This window comes from Microtus oregoni, unplaced genomic scaffold, assembly GCF_018167655.1.
Source record: "Microtus oregoni isolate MIOR12 unplaced genomic scaffold, Mior012 000011F_ref0000422, whole genome shotgun sequence".
NCBI classification, from domain to species: domain Eukaryota; kingdom Metazoa; phylum Chordata; class Mammalia; order Rodentia; family Cricetidae; genus Microtus; species Microtus oregoni.
In genome coordinates, this window is record NW_024543070.1 from 12,558,885 (window position 1) to 12,576,917 (window position 18,033).

Sequence of the window (18,033 nt, forward strand, 5' to 3'; positions counted from 1 at the left end):
GCTCCTTGCTGTGGCCTTTTAGGTCCCCAGTTTTTTTTCTTTTTTTGTTTTTTGTTTTGCAGGCTAAGGGGTACCCGTGACCATTTCTGTGATTAATGCTCAATTTATTAAGCTCATGAACCTAAATCCTCATACCAAGTTTTTGTGGAGCATTTAAGAACTGATTAAAATTTTATAAGTAAACTTTAAAATTTTAAAGTAGCCACAATAGTCTATTTAGGATGGCTAATCCCTTCAAACACTCTAATAACCCAGTTCATGAACACATAAAGATGGCAGAAGCTGGTGCTAAAGCTGGACCCTGCTACTGGGCAGCATCAACACATGGATGAGGTAGCTTTTTTTTTCTTCTTTTAATTTGTGTGCCTGCTTCTCTATGCTCATTTGGACAATCTCTTGGGATTTCAGTCTAATTATTTCTCTTGCTTTCTGGGGTCACAACATTCTTAGCAGACTCATAGAAAAGATGATCTTATCAGCACCCTGAGACTGTGACGTGGCACATGAACGGATTAATCCTTGCACAGGCTTACTTGTTTCTCCTGAGGTGGTTTTAATCCAAATCACCTTTTCCATCATGGCTTTTCTATAGTTCATTGACATCTGTCGTGTCACAAGGACTGATTTAGCCCATATCTTGTGCCTAAGGCTTAATTTTGCAGCCTACTGTCTACTCTTGAATTCAAAAAATATTATCTCTTTACAGCTGTTATATAACTGATTGTGTTGTCAGAATCAAATATTGATTTGTTCTCTCAGCATTAGAGACTGACGTATTTCTTATTATCACAGAGACTTAATCTCTTGAGTTGAGGGACCGAGTCTTCGGTTGTGAGCTTTGCAGCTGATAGTTTATTTGAGAAACCAAAATAACCAACCTTAGAGCATTTTCCTCTTTTGTTCATGTAAAGGTTCATTGAGACTGAATAGCTCTGCCTGATTTTGGTTTACAGTTTCCATATTCTTTCTCCTTAAGCAGTGAAACACAGATGACTATATCTCATATATACAAAATTAGCAGAAGAAACACCATTACCTTCTTAATATTAACATTAGCAAGGACTGTGTTCTCCATTTTCTACTACAATGACCTTTGGGGCAGATGTCTTTTTATGTTTTCTATGTTGAGGTATTTTGAATCCCTACTCTTGTACAAGACTTACTTTGTTCCTGGAAGGTATGATGATGGATGGCAATGATAGCGATTCTGATGCTCAAATTGTAACATCACATTAAAAGCCTCTTCTTTCTCTTCTCAAAATAAAAAAAAGTAGACAAGACTAAACCATAACGCCATAGCACAGCTGGGTGACAAAGGTTTAGGAAAACAAAAGACTGTGACAGTGTGCCCTGCAGGAACGGAAACAGTGTGACTGGAATCCAGCAAGGCTCCCAGGAAGGACTTAATAGGTTGGGCAGCACTGTTTGATTTTTGTTGACCTGAAAATAAGTTTAATTTTTATTACCTGTGCCTTATTTCTATCTACAATACATTTTATTTATTTATTGTTAAATAGAGTTATATAAAACCGTTTCTGTTTTCTCCACACCCTTCCCACCAGTCCCTTGGTTGCCTAGACAGTCCCCCTTCTACTTCCGTGTCATCAATACGTAAGTCTACAATTTTTATTTCAAACAACAGTGCTGTACAGTCAGAGGAGGCCCCTTACCCTTTACACACCGATGGTGACGTCCTTGGAAACATTTTTATCTTTTCATAACAAAACGTTGGTGGAAAGATGTGCTAAATTTTTCCCTCCGGTTCTGGGTCATGGACTTGGGTATCCTCTGAGGGACTGCGCCACTCTTCAGGAGAATACCGCATGAAAGGCCTGGTGCTAGACTCTGACAATGTACTGCAATGCTGAAGTAGGTGCTATTGATGCTGCCTCTCTCCTTGGTCATTCAAAGCTGAGAACTTTGAAGGTCTTGATTTCCCACTTACTTTGTGTTATGTAACATTCCATCAACTCCTAAACCTTTCTTCTAAACTGACAATCTTTAGTTTTATTCTTTTTTTTTTTTTTTTTTTCTACCACACTGTCCTCTTTGGTTTGATGATCTTCTAACTTTTGTCACTTAGATAATTTATATTTTTGCCATTCTTTTTAAACTAAGAATTCTGTAGTACTTCTTTTATTGCTTTACTATTACTGATTTCATTACTATTACTATTTTATTTCATTAATCTTAGGTGTCCCAGGCTAGCCTGGAACTCTTGAGTGCTCTCCCTCAGTGAATGTTAAGAGAACGGGTACTGACTATCATATCTGGCTGAGATTTTGTATGTATTAATCGTGAGTTATTTGGCTATTGATAATTTCATTTTAAGTGGATTTTCTTAAATACATCTCTCTGAATAAGAGAATTTCTCCTCAGCTTTTCAAGTGTAAACTGGGAAATAACACTGTCAGATTGCGGTGGCTGAAGAACTTAATACATACAAGGTACTCTAAGTAGCTGCACAAAGAGTGATCGGCACATGCATTCAGTACCTCACACATGTTAGCTATCATCAAGAAACAATTGTAGTATGTTTTGTTGAAGAGCGGCTCCATTGCCAGAGGACTTGTTTATAAGTTGTCTTATCTGCACTGCACGACGATTTAGCATTTGGTGTTCCTTTGATATTCTTGATACAGCTACTAAAAATAGCTGCATCTTTGAGAAATTCAAAGAGGGCCAGGTAATGGTGGTGCACACCTTTAATCCCAGCCCTTGGGAAGCATATGCAGGCGAGTTAGAGGCCAGCCTGGTGTACAGTCTGCAGAGAGAGTTCCAAAACATGCTCCAAGGCCTGAGAAACCCTGTCTTGAGAAACCAGAGAGAGTGTGGGAGAAGGAGAGAGAGAGAGAGAGAGAGAGAGAGAGAGAGAGAGAGAGAGAGATCCAACTAGTTTCAAATATTTTATTCATACTTTGAAGGTAGAAAAACTATTTCTTTTTTTTATTGAAAAAATTTCTGCCTCATCCCCTCCTCCCATTTCCCTGCCCCTCCTCCCACTCCTCTCTCCCTCCCCCCACTTCTCTCCCCCTCCCTTTCCAGTCCAAAGAGCAGTCAGGGTTCCCTGCCCTGTGGGAAGTCCAAGGTCCTCCCCCCTCTATCCAGGTCTAGGAAGGTGAGCATCCAAACAGGCTAGGCTCCCACAAACCCAGTGCCATTGTCCTTGGCTTCTCATCAGCCCTCATTGTCTGCCATGTTCAGAGAATCCGGTTTTATCCCATGCTTTTTCAGTCCCAGTCACGCTGGCTTTGGTGAGCTCCCAATAGACCAACCCCACTGTCTCAGTGGGTGGGTGCATCAGTCTCGGTCCTGACTTCCTTGCTCATGTTCTCCCTCCTTCTGCTCCCCATTTGGGCCTTGGGAGCTCAGTCCAATGCTCCAGTGTGGGTCTCTGTCTCTATCCCCATCCATCGCCAGATGAAGGTTCTATGGTGATATGCAAGATAGTCATCAGTATGGCTATAGGATAGGGCCATTTCAGGTTCCCTATCCTCAGCTGCCCAAGGAACTAGCTGGGGACATCTCCCTGGACACCTGGGAGCCCCTCTAGAGTCAGGAGAAAAACTATTTCTCCAGGAGAGCTAAGCCTAAACTGTAAGCCTTTTTCTAGTTGGGACTAATTTTTTAAAATTTATTTTTGAGTGTACATGTGTGTCCGTGTACATATGTGTATGTGTGTAGGTGTCAGTGAAGACAGGAAGATAGCATCCAATCACAATCACCTGGAGCTGGAATTGCAGGCATATGAACCCTCTGACATGTATGCTGGGAACTGAATTTGGGTCTTCTGCAAGATCAATGCATGCACTCAACCACTGAGCCATCTCTCCAGCCCCATGATTTATTTATTTTGTTTTAATCTACAAGTCACAGTCTAAGGTACATAGTGGTTTAACTAAAAAGTGGGCTTGTTAGCACACTGTTAGGAAAATTGTTTCATCTTTCAGATAGTTGGTATAGGGCAGGTGTGACCGCAGGCCACAAGCACTACTGACAGACAGTGGATCTTTAGGAGCAGGAGTCTATTAGAATAAAGTCAGAGCATGTGTGATCAATCTCTAAGGAGACATTAGGGTTCCACTCTCCTTCTCTGTGTCCTGGACACCACGAGGCGAGCAGTTTCTTCACCATGATGTACTGTCCATGTGCCCAGAGGCTATGGAGTCAATTGACTGTGCACAGAAACCTCTGAAACTAAAGGCCCAAATAAAATTTCTCTCTTTTTGAGTTGCTGATGGTCTTGACAGTGTATTCATCCCAGTGGTGTAAAGCAAACTCATAAGGAACCAAACCGAGACTGCCTGCTGATAGGATGTTTGCTAACCTTGGTTGGGATCACTTCCTTGTTTGTCTCCAGAGCAGGCAGAGCTAATGTCCAGAAGCCCTACAAGCCCTTTTTGATGCCTTACTGGTCTGTACTGGGCCCTGTGCCCACTGCCTTCTTCTTCTGGCAGTGGAGGTAATCCTCAGATTCATCAGGACCAGTTCAAAGCTTTCTGTCTCAAAAAAAATGGTGCTTATTAGGGTTGAGACAAGAGTTTGCAGGGGAGCAGGATTCTATTTGAAGATGGAAAGGCGGAACAAATTCTGACAGACAACAATTCAATCTACCCATTGAAGGAAGAGCTGCACTTGCCTTTCGTTTACACTGCAATCTATTCTTTGCCTGGTGTGCAGACAATACTTAACAAAGAGGTGGAGAGAGCATACTGTCAGGGTGGACCAAGAGATACTCATTTGCTTACACTTGTCTCTGAGTTCAGTCTCTCAATCTCAGAAGCACTTGCCCTGGAAACTAGCACCACTGCCTTTTTATTGTTTGGTTTCCACCTCTTGGCAACTCCATCCACTTCCAGGACTTCTGGATGAGGCATAGACTGACCCTCTCCTCTGGAGACCCCTTGATGAATCGTCAGCCACCACATCTGTTCTTCATCTCGAGATCATGGGGTACCTTTGGCTGTTTGGCATTATCTGTTACCTTAGATGAGCTACTCTTTTGAGATTTATGCCCAGAAAAGTTGCCATTTAGTCATCTTCTTTATTATAGCTCTGATATTAGGGAAGCAGCTGCTGATGGGTTGATTGGTACCTTGAGGGACAGGATGTGCTCTCCATCCTATGACAGTTGTTTACTCCATCTTCTGAAGAGATTCTGACATCATTGTTACTTCATGTAGAAAATACAGGTTGACTTGACATCCTGGTTTCTGCAGGCAGCTCAGTCATAGCAAAGGACACAGAGAAGTCTGTCACCTCTGGGCACATGGAAGAAAAACACTGGGGTGCATGTGACAGACAAGTCTGCCTGGAGCTCACCCTTTAACTCTCACAGTTTGCATGTTTGGTGTCACCTGTGCCTAGGAAAGGGGTAAGGACTTCTGACAGAATTAGGGTACCAAGGAATCATTTTAGTCTGCATGGGAATAACACCAACCAGAAACGGTCTTTTGAGGACTAGGGATGTAGCTCAGTGGTAAAGACCCGTAGGAGGCCCTGGGTTTGGCCCTCATTATATCTCTCCTGTTTCCTGCAACAATCCCAAAGGAGAAAAAGTTAAAAAAACAAACAAACAAACAAACAAAAAAAACCTTCGTGTTACACATCTGTAATCTCAGTATTTGAAAGGCTGAACAGGAAGATCTTGAGTTTGTGGCCAGTCTAGGTTAAGACAGTGAGATGCTGCCTCAAAAACAAGCAAACAAGTATGCCCCTTTGATTTAAGTCACCCTGCTCCTTGAACTGACCCAGAAGCAGCATTTCCGTCCACTGTCCCTTTTAGAAAGGATCTCTATATAGCCTGGGCTTGCCTAAAACTATGTATCCCATCAATTCAGCCTCCCAAGGGCTGGACTTACAGACATGTACCTCTATGCCCCTCTGGAGTAAGTCATTTTATTATCGCCTTGTCTTTGCTTTTATTGTGGCAGGGCTTGGTTTCATAGTTTCAGCTGGCTTGGGATTTGCTATACAGCCGAGGCTGGCCTTGAACTTGAGATCTAGCCTCAGCCTTCCTAATGATGGGATTATAGGTGTGTGTCATTACACCTGGTGAGAAGCATTTGCTTGAGGTTAATCTTGAAGTGACCATTTTAGGATAATAATAATAATAACAACAACAACAATGTGGGAAGGTATATAGTCATGACAATCTTTTGTTTGAAAGGAATCATATTTACCTCTTGAGTTCTATTTTCCCATGATTCCCTGTTTTTTTGTTTTTTTTTTTTTTTGCACAGCGTGTCCTTTCTTTGGAAACATCAGTGTCTTTAATCTGGACTTTTGTGGTTTAGCCTTCAAAGCATCTCAGTTTTCATCTGCGTCAGGTCCTCTGCACATGTAAGATTCCATATTGCCTTTGCAGACCAGAATTTGGGGCAGTTAATTAGATCCTGAGTGCTCTGGAAGCGTGACTCTCTGCACACACGTGAGTCTTTTCATCCCAGTCCATGAATGACCACACTAGTGACAAGGCACCATTCTGCCTTCGCCTGCCATGGCCCGTCCCTCACCTCCTCAGGGCCTCACTAGACTTGTCTTTTGCTGCAGGAGACTCGTTTATCTAGTTGTCCTGTCGATAGAGCTTCCTGAAGAAATGGCCTCAACTCTGGGACCACACTGACCCTCTGACTCATCCTGTATTCTTTGCCTTCTCAAGGTGTCGCTTCCAAAGCACTTCCTCCAGAAATCTGTTGCCAGGGAAACCAATCTAAAGATAAACACATATCTCCTCCTGTGGCAGATGAACTGTACACATGAAAGCTTTGGGACAGCACCAGGGCCTGAGAACAGACATCAGTGGCTAGCTGTGTTATTCCCGTGTGGCAGATACTTCATTAGCTGATGTTATCATTCCAATCAATCTCATCAAGAAGTCCTTTGAGAAAATAAAAGTGATTAGCTAAAGCTACTGTTTTAAAATCGCTCAATTTACTCTTCCTTTGCGCTGGGGCTCCTTGTGGTTGGTCACTGAGTCTCTTCTATCCTCTCCTCTTCTTCCGCCCATTCCACACTTTAGGGCCTTTTCTGTGTGACCTATCCCACCTCCCTTAAAAAATAACTTGGGACCTGGGGTTACAGCTCAATGGTAGCATGCATGTTGTCTTAAGTTTTAATATCCAGCACTGCAAAAATATGTATGCACAGGAAGAGAAAGGACTTTAAAAATATTTATTATTATTATTATTATCATTATTATTATTGTGTGTATGGATGGTGTGTGTGTGTGTGTGTGTGTGTGTGTGCATGACTTGTGTGTAAACATGAGGGTGTCGCTTGTACATATGGAGGTCAGAGGACAGCTTTGTAGAGTCACTTGTCTCCTTCCACACTGAGGTGGGTTCTGGGGATGGTCCTCCTGTCACACATTTATGTGGGCAAGTGCTTTTAATTGCTGAGTCGTTTTGCCAGCCCCCACTCGCATTAAAGAGCTATGCTATGGGGGACTCATGAGTAAGTCATGGGCTTAGCTCCTAGATCAATCCCCAGCAGCAAGAACAAAAATCACGTGAAACTTAGTATATTGTTTCTACGTCTCACTACATTTAGTTGCCTTTTTTTTCCTTTTGCTTCTTTTGTTTTAAATTCATGACCCAATCCTGGGCTTCCTAGCTGCTGGGCAAGCATCATTTCATTTGAAGTTCTCTCTCTCTCTCTCTGTCTCTCTGTCTCTCTGTCTCTCTCTGTTTCTCTCTCTCTCTCTCTCTCTCTCTCTGTGTGTGTGTGTGTGTGTGTGTGTGTGTGTGTGTGTGTGTGTGTGTGTGTGTCAGGTGTAAGTTCTCACCTTCCCCTTCCAAGGTCTCTCTGCTGTTTGCCACTGTGTTTTATACACTGGGATAGCTGGTCCTAAGCTTCCAGGGGCTCTCCTGTCTCTGCCTCCCATCTTGTCACAGGAATGCTGGGATTACGGAGGAGTGATGCTGTGCTGGCTTTGTATGTATTCTGGGCATTCGAACTGAGGTCCGCAGGCTTGCACAGCTAGGACTTGACACACTGATTCATCTCCCTAGCTCTGCCTTTGGATTTTAGTCGTTATTATTTTCTGTTGTATGACCACAGAGGTCCTTCAGTAATTTCTGGCCTTTAGTCTGGTATGAGACCAGTCTTTTATAACCCATCTTCTCAGACAAGAAGTTTCTTAAATAGAGGCTTTTAAAAATAGCACTCATGGTGTGAGATGGTTGGCCATTTAAGGACGCAATCTTACCAAACAAAATGAATAAATTTTTCAACAATCAAGGTGAAATCAAAGTAAGTATGAATGGCAGCTTGACTTTGCAAGGTCTCAGGAGTTGGGTTGATTTGGGGACAGAAAACAGACTGGACAACAAAGTGTCTGTTTTCTTTCTTTTAACACATAAACTCATTATTCTATCCTCCCACATCCTATTAGGAAGAAGTAGTCTTAGTTCTCCAATTAAAATTAAGTACTAAGGTGGCTCCCTTAACTAAGAATTGTGCTTCCGTGCTCCCCTATCCAACCTTCCTTTATCCCAATCCTCCTTTTTCCCCAAGTTCCCCCCATTCTCCCCTTCTCCCTTTTCTCTCCCCATCTCCCCTTACCCCCATCCCACCCCACCCCCAAGATCTCAATTTTCTCCCCGGCAATTTTGTCTACTTCCCATAGCCAAGAGGACAACTATATGCTTTTCCTTTGGTTCACCTTCTTACTTAGCTTCTTTGGGATCACCAATTGTAGACTCCGTGACCCTTGTTTATGGCTAGAAACCAATTATGAGTGAGTACATCCCATATTCATCTTTTTGGGTATGGGTTACCTCACTCAGAATAGTGTTTTCTATTTCCATCCATTTGCATGCAAAATTTGAGAAGTCATTGTTTTTTACCGCAGCATAGTACTCTAATGTGTAGATATTCCACACTTTCTTAGGGTTGGCAAGAGACTTGAACCTAGAGTGGCTCCCAGATGCCCAAGCCGAGGTCCCCAGTTAGTTCCTTGGGCAGCTGAGGATAGGGAACCTGAAATGACCATATCCTAGAGCAATACTGACGAATATCTTGCATATCATCATAGAACCTTCATCTGGTGATGGATGGAGACAGAGACAGAGACCCACACTGGAGCACTGGACTGAGCTCCCAAGGTCCCAATGAGGAGCAGAAGGAGGGAGAACATGAGCAAAGAAGTCGGGACCACGAGGGGAGCACCCACCCACTGAGACAGTAGAGCTGATCGATTGGGAGCTCACCAAGGCCAGCTGGACTGTGACTGAAAAAGCATGGGATAAAACTGGACTCTCTGAGCATGGCGAACAATGAGGGCTGATGAGAACCCAAGGACAATGGCACGGGGTTTTGAACCTACGTAATGTGCTGGCTTTGTGGGAGTCTAGCCAGTTTGGATGTTCACCTTCCTAGAAATGGACCGAGGGGGGAGGACCTAGGACTTACCACAGGGCAGGGAACCCTGACTGCTCTTTGGGCTGGAGAGGGAGGGGGAGAGGAGTGGGGGGAGGGGGAGAAGAGTGGTAGGAGGAGGAGAAGGGTGGGAGGAGGGGGAGGGAAATGGGAGGCTGGGAGGAGGAGGAAATTTGTTTTTTTTTCCTTTTCTCAATAAAAAAATGTTAAAAAAATAAAATTAGAGAAAAACAAAAAAAACAAAAAAAATAAAATTAAGTACTAAAAGAGAGAGATTTTTTTTTTTTTTTTTTTTTTTTTTTTTTTTTTTTTTTTTTTTGGAGACAGGGTTTCTCTGTGTAACAGCCTTAGCTGTCCTGGAACTTGTTCTTGTAGACCAGACTGGCCTTGAACTCACAGAGACCTGCCTGTCTCTACTTCTTGAGTGCTGGGATTAAAGGTGTGTACCACCACCGCTCGGTTAAAGGAAAGGTTTAATGGAAGAATCTTGCTGAAACTCATAGAATCTAAGGAGAGACTACACAAAAGGAAAAAGGGACCAGAGATGGAGTTCAGTGCCACCAGGAGCTCTTTTGTCTTCCATCTCTGCTAGTCCACGCCTGGCATTATGGGTTAAAGTGTGTTCTCTAAAAATGGGTTGACATTCCAACTTCAGGACGTCTGAATTTGATCTCATCAGGAAGGAAGGTCTCAGCAGATGAGTTAGTCTACCAGGATTCATCACAGTGTATAGCGGGGGGAGGATTAAACAACAGAAATGTGTTTCCTTGCTCTGGAGACTCTGAGTCTGAGATGGAGCTGTCGGCAGATTGGCTTCTCGGTGGCTCGGAGATGACCCTTCTCCCTCTGTTCTCACCTGTCTCTCCTTCTTCTAATGCCACAGTCATATTAGATTAGGACTCAATTTGAAAACATTATTTTAATTTAATCATCTTTCCAAAACCCCTATCTCAAAGTATAGTTAAATCACTAGGATTATAACTCAGTGGTAGAGTACATAGTCTATTTGAGATCCTGGATTCCAGCCCTGGTACCCAAAATAAATGAACAGGTAGATAAATGCAGTTATAGAAGGACTTCAGTACAGGCATTTTGTGGTAATACAGTGCAGTCTGTAACAATTGAAATCACCAAATCATTAGGGTAGCTCTCCTCCCCAAGAAGATTTTGTGGTCCTAAGGATTGAACCCAGAGCCTTCTGAATGCTATATACCAGACTCGGGTTAGTTTTAATTTAACCTAAGTGACATCCTTATGAAAATGTAGACACAAAAGATGGTGAATAGAGGGAAGACATGTGAAGCCATAAGGAGAATGCCATCTATTGGTAATGACTGTGTGACACTTTTGGGAGCTGGGGGAGGCATGAGGCAGTCCATTGTGTTGATGCTGCTTTTAATTCTAACTCCTGGATGCCTTAGGTACATGATAACACACTTCTGCTGTTCAAGCCAGTCAGTGTATGGTACTTCCTTATAGTACCCCCAGAACAGTGATACAGATATTGGTTTCTACCATACACATGCGATCCTTTCCAAGGTGATGCCAGGATGACCTTTCCCTTCTCTTTTCTCTGACTTCTCACCCCTCATCCATCAGGCTATCTCTGCCTTCAAAGTAGACCTAGAATAGTAACACTGCCCATCTGTGTACTCAAGTATCTACCAAGTACCATTGTCTCTTTTCAGAGGTACAACAATTACTCCCCTTCCCCCAGTGATCTCTCTTACCTCTCTCCAACGAAAACAGTCAGCATGATTTTGTTAGAACAGAGTGTACGTAGTTGAGGTTTAAAAACTATATTCCAAAATGAAGTGCGGAGTCATGCTGTGAATTTATTTATTTATTATTTATTGAGACAAGTCTCACGATGTAGCTCAAGTTAGCTTTGCCATATTCCCATCTCAGCTTTCATAGGTGCTAAGGTTACAGGGATGTACCACAACACCCAACTTAATACTTTTGTATTAAAAGAAACAAGGTGGGCAGAAGGTATATCTCAGAAATAGTAGCTTTCACACTTAAGGCCCCGAGTTTCATCCCTGGCACCAGAAAAAAAAGAAGTTAAAAGATCTTGGCAGCTGTCTAGGACTAGGTACTTTAAACTTTTGAAGAGTCAGGGGCTTCGTAATTTTCTCCTGTTTTTCTCCCCTAAGATAGACTCCCTAAAATTCACTTATATATCTGGCATATATAATATATAACCAAATGTTATTGTTAAACCTTCTCTCTGGAAATTTCAACTAAAAATTGAGAAAGATGAGCCATGGAGAAGAGAGAGAAAGTGAGTTTGGTATCTCACAAAAGCTCCTGCATGAGCCATTTGGTGTCACAAAGACCACATAAGGCTGACCACCTATGCTGGCTTGGAGGAGAGTAGCCCTGTAGGAGCATATGTTTGACTGGTTGGTCCTTTCTCAGTTAGTGGAACTGATTAGATAGGATTGGGAGGTATGACCTCATTGGAGGAGGTACTTCACTGAGGGTGGACTTTGAAGTTTCAAACATCCATGCATTCCCAGTTAGTTATCTCTCTGCACATACTTGGTGTTTATAGATCAAATATTAGTTCCATGGCTGCCTGCTACCATGTTCCCCACCGTGATGATCACAGACTCTAACCCCGTGGAACTATGGGTCTTCACATTAGATTTTTTTTTTAATAAGTCGCTTTGGTTGTGATGTTTTGTCATGGCAATATTAAGTAACTAAGATACCAAAAAGTTTTTAGATAAGTTAAGAAATAAATCAGTTTTGTAGTCTTTTATTCTTCCTTGGGAGACATGCTCTGCAATGAAGATTTCTATTGTACAGACTGGCAGCAAATCTGAGTCACATGGTCACAGGTCTTATGCTGTTTAGCATGGCATGCACTTTTACCTTTAGACTGTTTTGATGTCCTTGAAATGGGCAGGTGGCATTTGTTTTTAGATTAGTCATGTAGTCAATCAATCTCACATAGTGCCAACAAGCGCTGGGTCCTCTAACCTTTCAGAACATGATTTTGGGCTTTAGTGGCCACTTAGCCAGAGGTTAGTGAGCAAATGCCTAAGGACACATTGTGGGAGAAACTGGTGATCAGAAGAGAGTAAAGACCCAGGGCTCCCATTTTGGGGTAACAGAAGCAGGCATGAGTATTGCAGGGCTAAGGGAACTTTCCCCCTCTATCCTTTGAAGGTTTCTCAAAATGCACTCATACCAGGAAGATAAAAAAGAAGAAAAGGCACACAAACATGATAGCATGAAAAAGGAGAAAAATAACAGGAGTGGAAATAACCCCATCCCAGCACATACTCCTGTTCCATGGGTCGCGGAGGGAAGCAATGGATAAGGCAGGTAGGGATTTTAGGTTCAGTAATGGTTGACAAAGAAAACTGAATGAGCCTAGGTCAAAAGCCACTGTGCCTACAGAACAGACAGCACATTAAAAAGGATTCTTTTTAGGATACTGGGCGAGACTGAAATAGAAGACAATGGTGTGTGAGGAAAAGGTCTGTCTGACTATGTTGCTAGATCAGTATTCTTTACTGCTTTGTGAGTCCAGTTAATGCAAGTTCAGGGTAGAGACCAGAGGTAACCATTTCATCTTTTGTAGCTCCAAACTTTTGCTGATAAGGGAATTAACTAGAAAGCCTTTCCCTGTCCAGCTGGGAAGAGGCAAGATGAGGTTCTGAGCCTACTGGTAAGATTTTTTTTTCCTTTCCTTCGCTTAAAGTGCTAATCACGCCCTAACCTATCTTATTCTGGGGATATCATTCTTAACAATACAATAGTACAGCATACTCCTTCAAGCATATTATTTCTGCTTTGTGTATCTGTGCAGGTTCCCAGGAGACCCGTATTTTATTTGTTTGAGTTTGTGTTTTTCTCTTTCTTTCTTTCTTTCTTTCTTTCTTTCTTTCTTTCTTTCTGAGACAGAGTAGTCCAGGCTGGTCTTGAACACTTTATCTTCCTGCTTCTCCTTCTCAAGTTCTGGGATTATAGGCCTGCCAGGAGATGTTTCTACCCCTCTGTAAGAAGGGTTGGTGATATCGTGGAGTTCTCCCATCAAGACATTCATCTCAAGTAGTAGCTATGGCAACAGGCCCACGTATCACTTAGCAGATCAGAGAAATGCTGCTTATAGGTTTAGCAAAGTGAGGCTTCTGTAGCTTTTTCCTCTGAAATGAAGCACCACGTATTAGAGGGAGAGTCCTAAGACTCAGGAAGCAATGAAACTTATAAGAGTCAAGAATCTCAGAAAGCTACAGGACACACAGGATCTGTTTCCAGGTCACATGGGCAGCAAACAATTTATAGGGGGAAGAGAGGACTCTTAAGTGGAGCTGCCTGTGACCTGTGGAAAGAGGGCCAGGGATGGAGCATCTGCGAGTTGCTGCCAATCATGAGTGGGCTTTTTAGTGATGCTGATACCTTGGAGCCGTAATTCATGCTGCAATAAACCAATTCATTTACCAGGCTTGTTTTGTTGGAACTGTTTATTTACTCTGGCATCTGGTCTTTTGTTGGTGCTCCACGTGAAGTGAACAGATGTTTGTTCATGTGTCCCCAGGAAAAATTTTGTAACACGGGGATTAAAAATTAACCACTGTTGCTATGTGTGTGTGTGTGTGTGTGTGTGTGTGTGTGTGTAAACTAAAAATAGACTTACTGGGAATCCACCCTAAGACTTCAAGTTAAAATACCACAAAGATATTTACACATCAGTGTCTATGGAAACAGTTTACACAATAGCCAAGTAATGGAAGTGATTTAGGTGTCCATCAATAGAGGAATGGATAAGGACAATATGGTGTATATAGACGAAGGAAGTTTTTCCATCCATAATGAAGAATGAAGTTATGTGGTTTGTGGGATAATGGACACCCTAGGAGATAACTGTGAGAAGTCTTAGAAAGATACATGTTTTTTCTCATGTGGTTCTTAGACTTCATATAGATATACAAAATAACGTATGTACACATGACATGAAAGCATAATGATTGTAGGATATAGAGAAATCAAGGTTGACTTAAGTTGCAAGCCCCTCTGCTGGCTAGCTTTTGTAGTGTGGTAGGATATTGTGTAGCCTGATGGTGGTGAAAAGTCATCAAATGGCTTTACCTAGCTGTGTACCCCATATAGTATAATATACACCTTCCAGGCAAGATGTGCCCTCTGGTACAATAATGGCATGGCTATTACAGGAGTAACCAACTGCTTTCCGCATATAATGGAGGCCTACTTCACAGGAGGGAATTCTTTCCTGGCACTGCAAGCTTGGCCAAAACTTTTGACTGTGGAAGTCATAGGCCCCAGTGAGGATCTCAGTGAGGATGTTGCTGTTATTGTTTTGCCAAATGAACCTGGTGTTAATCTGACTCCTAAGTGTTTGTTTATAACCATAGATCAGTGTTGCTTTTAGCTTTAGTCAGAAAAGCTTTTTTTTTTTTTTGATGTGGGAGACAGTTAAGGTAGAGATTCATAGCTGGTCAATATATTGAGAATAAGTGAATCTTAAGTGCTCAGGCTTAATCTGGACATTTATGTATGTATGTCTAGATTATCACCCCTTTCAAAGTTCAGGAAGATATTGAAAAAGGAATCTAAGAACCAGAGATTAACGAAGAATTCTGTGATACAGCTTCCTGGACACAGCATGGCGATTGCACTCACAAACTACAATAAGCTTTAGCTTTGCACAAGATCTAGTCTAGACTGGGCCTATTGACATTTCATCATGGATAGAGGAAGGATAGAGGTGACACCCTTCTCCTCCATGAGGAATATTGGCAATTAATGGTTTCTGGGCGTGGGGTAGTCATTTTCTTCAATGTTGTGGCTGCTGGTGGGCTGTCCATGCTCCATTTAGTAACCTACCCAAGGCCATCCCAGTAACCCTAATTAGATTCACACACACACACACACACACACACACACACACACACACCTACAAAACAAAAAAATAGAAAGTGAGAAGAAGGAATTCTGTGGAGATGGGAGGGATAAGACAGAAAATCAGATTCACAGGTGGTGAAATGAGTAAAATATAGACTTGCATGAAATTGTCAAATAAAGAAATGTCATCAGCAACAAAGAAAGTGGAAATCATTGGCAGTGGTGCCATAGGCCTTTAATCCCAGCACTCAGGAGGCATAAGCAGGCAAATCTCTGAGTCTGAGTTTAGCCTGGTCTATAGAGCTAGTTCCAGGACAGTCAAGGTTACAGAGAAACCTTTTGTCTTGAAAAGAAGCAAGCAAGCAAGGAAGCAAACAAGCAAGCAAGCAAGCGAGAGAGCAAACAAATGAAAAAGAAAGTAGAAATGAAACAGGCTATGAGGATAAAGGGGGGAGGAGGAAAGAGGAGAGCAGGTGTTGGAGACCAGCTTCCACAAAAATACCACTTACCAGGGCAGGAGGCATGGAGATTAGAACATTAGTAAAGAGAACAAAGACACGAGTGAAAATAATAAAACAAAATCATAGGATAGTACCAGGAGGAAGTTCCAGTGAATGAATACTGAAATCACCTGCGTTTAATTTCCATTTGCTTAAAATACCCCAACCCCAAAAGGTAGGATTAAGATAAAAACTGGATTAACATGATACAAGGAAATAAATAGACCAGTTGAAGGATTGCAGGTTACATCCTTAGTTAAACATTCTGTTGTGATGAATCTAAAATGGCTGAAAGACACTGAAGAAAATGCTCAACATCCTTAGTCATAAGAGAAATGCAAATCAAAACAACTCTGAGATTCCAGAAACAGGTGAATAATTTAGTGAATAAATGCAACATTTGCTTCCTCTATTAACAACTGCTCTTTGGAGGAAGGGATACACTTCTTTTGTATCTTTTTTCTTGCAGGCTGTTGCTTAACCTTAGCCAAGGAACTTCCTCGAGTTGCTCGCAAAGGCGGACTCTCTTTCCTAGATTGTTCTGGGAAAAGAGCAGCTTCCTCCTCTCCAGAGGCCCAGTCCCACTCTGGCAGATTAGTGACGCGTGCAGCCGCTGGCCTTTGTCTGGCCGGATTTAGCTGAGCCAGGTTGAAACACCACACACACCCACAGTTTCAGGGCGGAGACTTAATGTATTTATTATATCTTTTTCCTATTTGGTTCTGTCAACAGAAGATATATTCTGTGACCTCCGGCAGTGACGGCTTAAAAATCTGGCTGCAAAGCGCAGGGTTGCAGGGTGTAACCGGGTGGCTCAGAGGCAGGGCACTATCTGCAGGCGTGGCCAGGGAGGGCACGTGTTTGAGACCGTCTTCCCCGTCGCTGGGGTCTGGGGCGTCTCCGGTGCTATCTTTAAAGAACACAAGTGAAAGGGGACGTGGGTGTGACCTATAGCCTTGTCTCCGAGGGGTACAATAAAGTTTAAGAAGTTTGAAAAGGGGTGTGGCCGGAGCTCGGCGAGGCGCCTGGAGAAGGGTGCGCGACATGGGGGTCACCGTGGACGTTCACCAGGTGTTCCAGTACCCCTTCGAGCAGGTGGTCGCTTGCTTCCTCCGAAAGGTATCAGTCCCTCCGACCCGGGCGGTGTGCCCGCTGCCGAGAGCCTTACTGTCCGCCCCCCCCCCCCGCCCCCTCCCCCTGTCGCGCAATGACAGGACCCCAAAAAGCTCAGGGGTCCTAATCCATTCTCCGGGTCCCCCTCCAGCGCGCGTGCTGCTTTCGGGATGCACCGGGGAGGGTGGAGGCGGAATTCCTCGAAGGTTGCTCTCTGGGAGGAGCGGAGGCTGCCGTGCAGGGCCTCACGTCCGCATCCCACTTGCCTCAAGCGGATGTTGTTGGCTCTGGGTGGCTTCCCTGGGTGGACTGTCTGGTCCAGCCTTCTAGTTCATCACCCCCTCCTTCAGCTCTAAAACTCGGCCCTGAAGCTGTGATCTTGGTAGACTCAGCGTTGCTACACTGTTTCAAGACTTTCTCTTTTCCTAAATAGCTGTGGGGCGCCCTGCAGAGCTCACTGTCTCTGGACCTTAGTTTGCTAATCTGTGGTGTGAGAATAACAGCGCACACTCCTAGTGTTGTTGCGAGGATTCGAGTGAGGTAATCAATTATTAAAGAGTGTTTATCAGAGGATTGATGGTTATAAGGTCTTTGAAATACTGCTGTTTATAATATTGCAGTTTTGTGTTCAATGGCCCTCCTCAGATGGTGCTTCAGGCTAACAGTAGAGTGGAAAAGATTCTTGAGAACTGGTTGTCACCCAGACCTGTGGGGTGCGATCCTGGACTAATCTGCTTCCAGTTCACTTAGGTCTCTGGGTGGCCCTGGTCGGAGGTCTTCTCGTCAAGATTTTGTGTTTGTAAGATGAGGAGTTGTACCTATAAGTCTTCTAAGTCCCTGTAGCTGCCTGTGAATTGTAGCATGGGATCTGGCTACCCTGGAAGATAGCCACGGGGTGCTGGGAGGGTGGTCAGAACCTCCATTACAGGAGGGGCCTCCATTGCTGAGAGAGACACAGCTGGGGACCCAAGGTAGGGTATTCAGTACAGTGTTGCTGTGGAGATCTTTGTTTTTTTCCTTTCATTTCCTTTTTTTTCTTTCTTTCTGTTTGGCTGGAGGCTTTACATCCAGCCCCCTGACTGAGGCAACTCCCAGGGGAGGGAGCTTATATGGGGTGAAGTTCAAGTCAAACATTTTCCTTTTTTTGGGGGGGGGGGATAGC

At 43.3% G+C, this 18,033-nt stretch overlaps 1 protein-coding gene across 8 annotated transcripts in view; it reads left to right on the plus strand.

The window, feature by feature from the left end:
- The first annotated feature begins 16,695 nt into the window (after window positions 1–16,695).
- The window catches only part of LOC121453544 (PRELI domain-containing protein 2), a 72,016-nt gene continuing 70,678 nt past the window's right edge, over window positions 16,696–18,033 (plus strand). For all 8 annotated transcript variants that reach the window (XR_005975024.1, XR_005975025.1, XR_005975026.1 and 5 more), the window contains exon 1: window positions 16,696–16,877. Coding sequence is in view for 5 of the 8 variants with exons in the window: in XM_041660415.1 (XP_041516349.1) it covers window positions 16,803–16,877 (75 nt within the window). In the remaining 3 variants the exon portion in view is untranslated. The remainder of the gene's footprint in view (window positions 16,878–18,033) is intronic.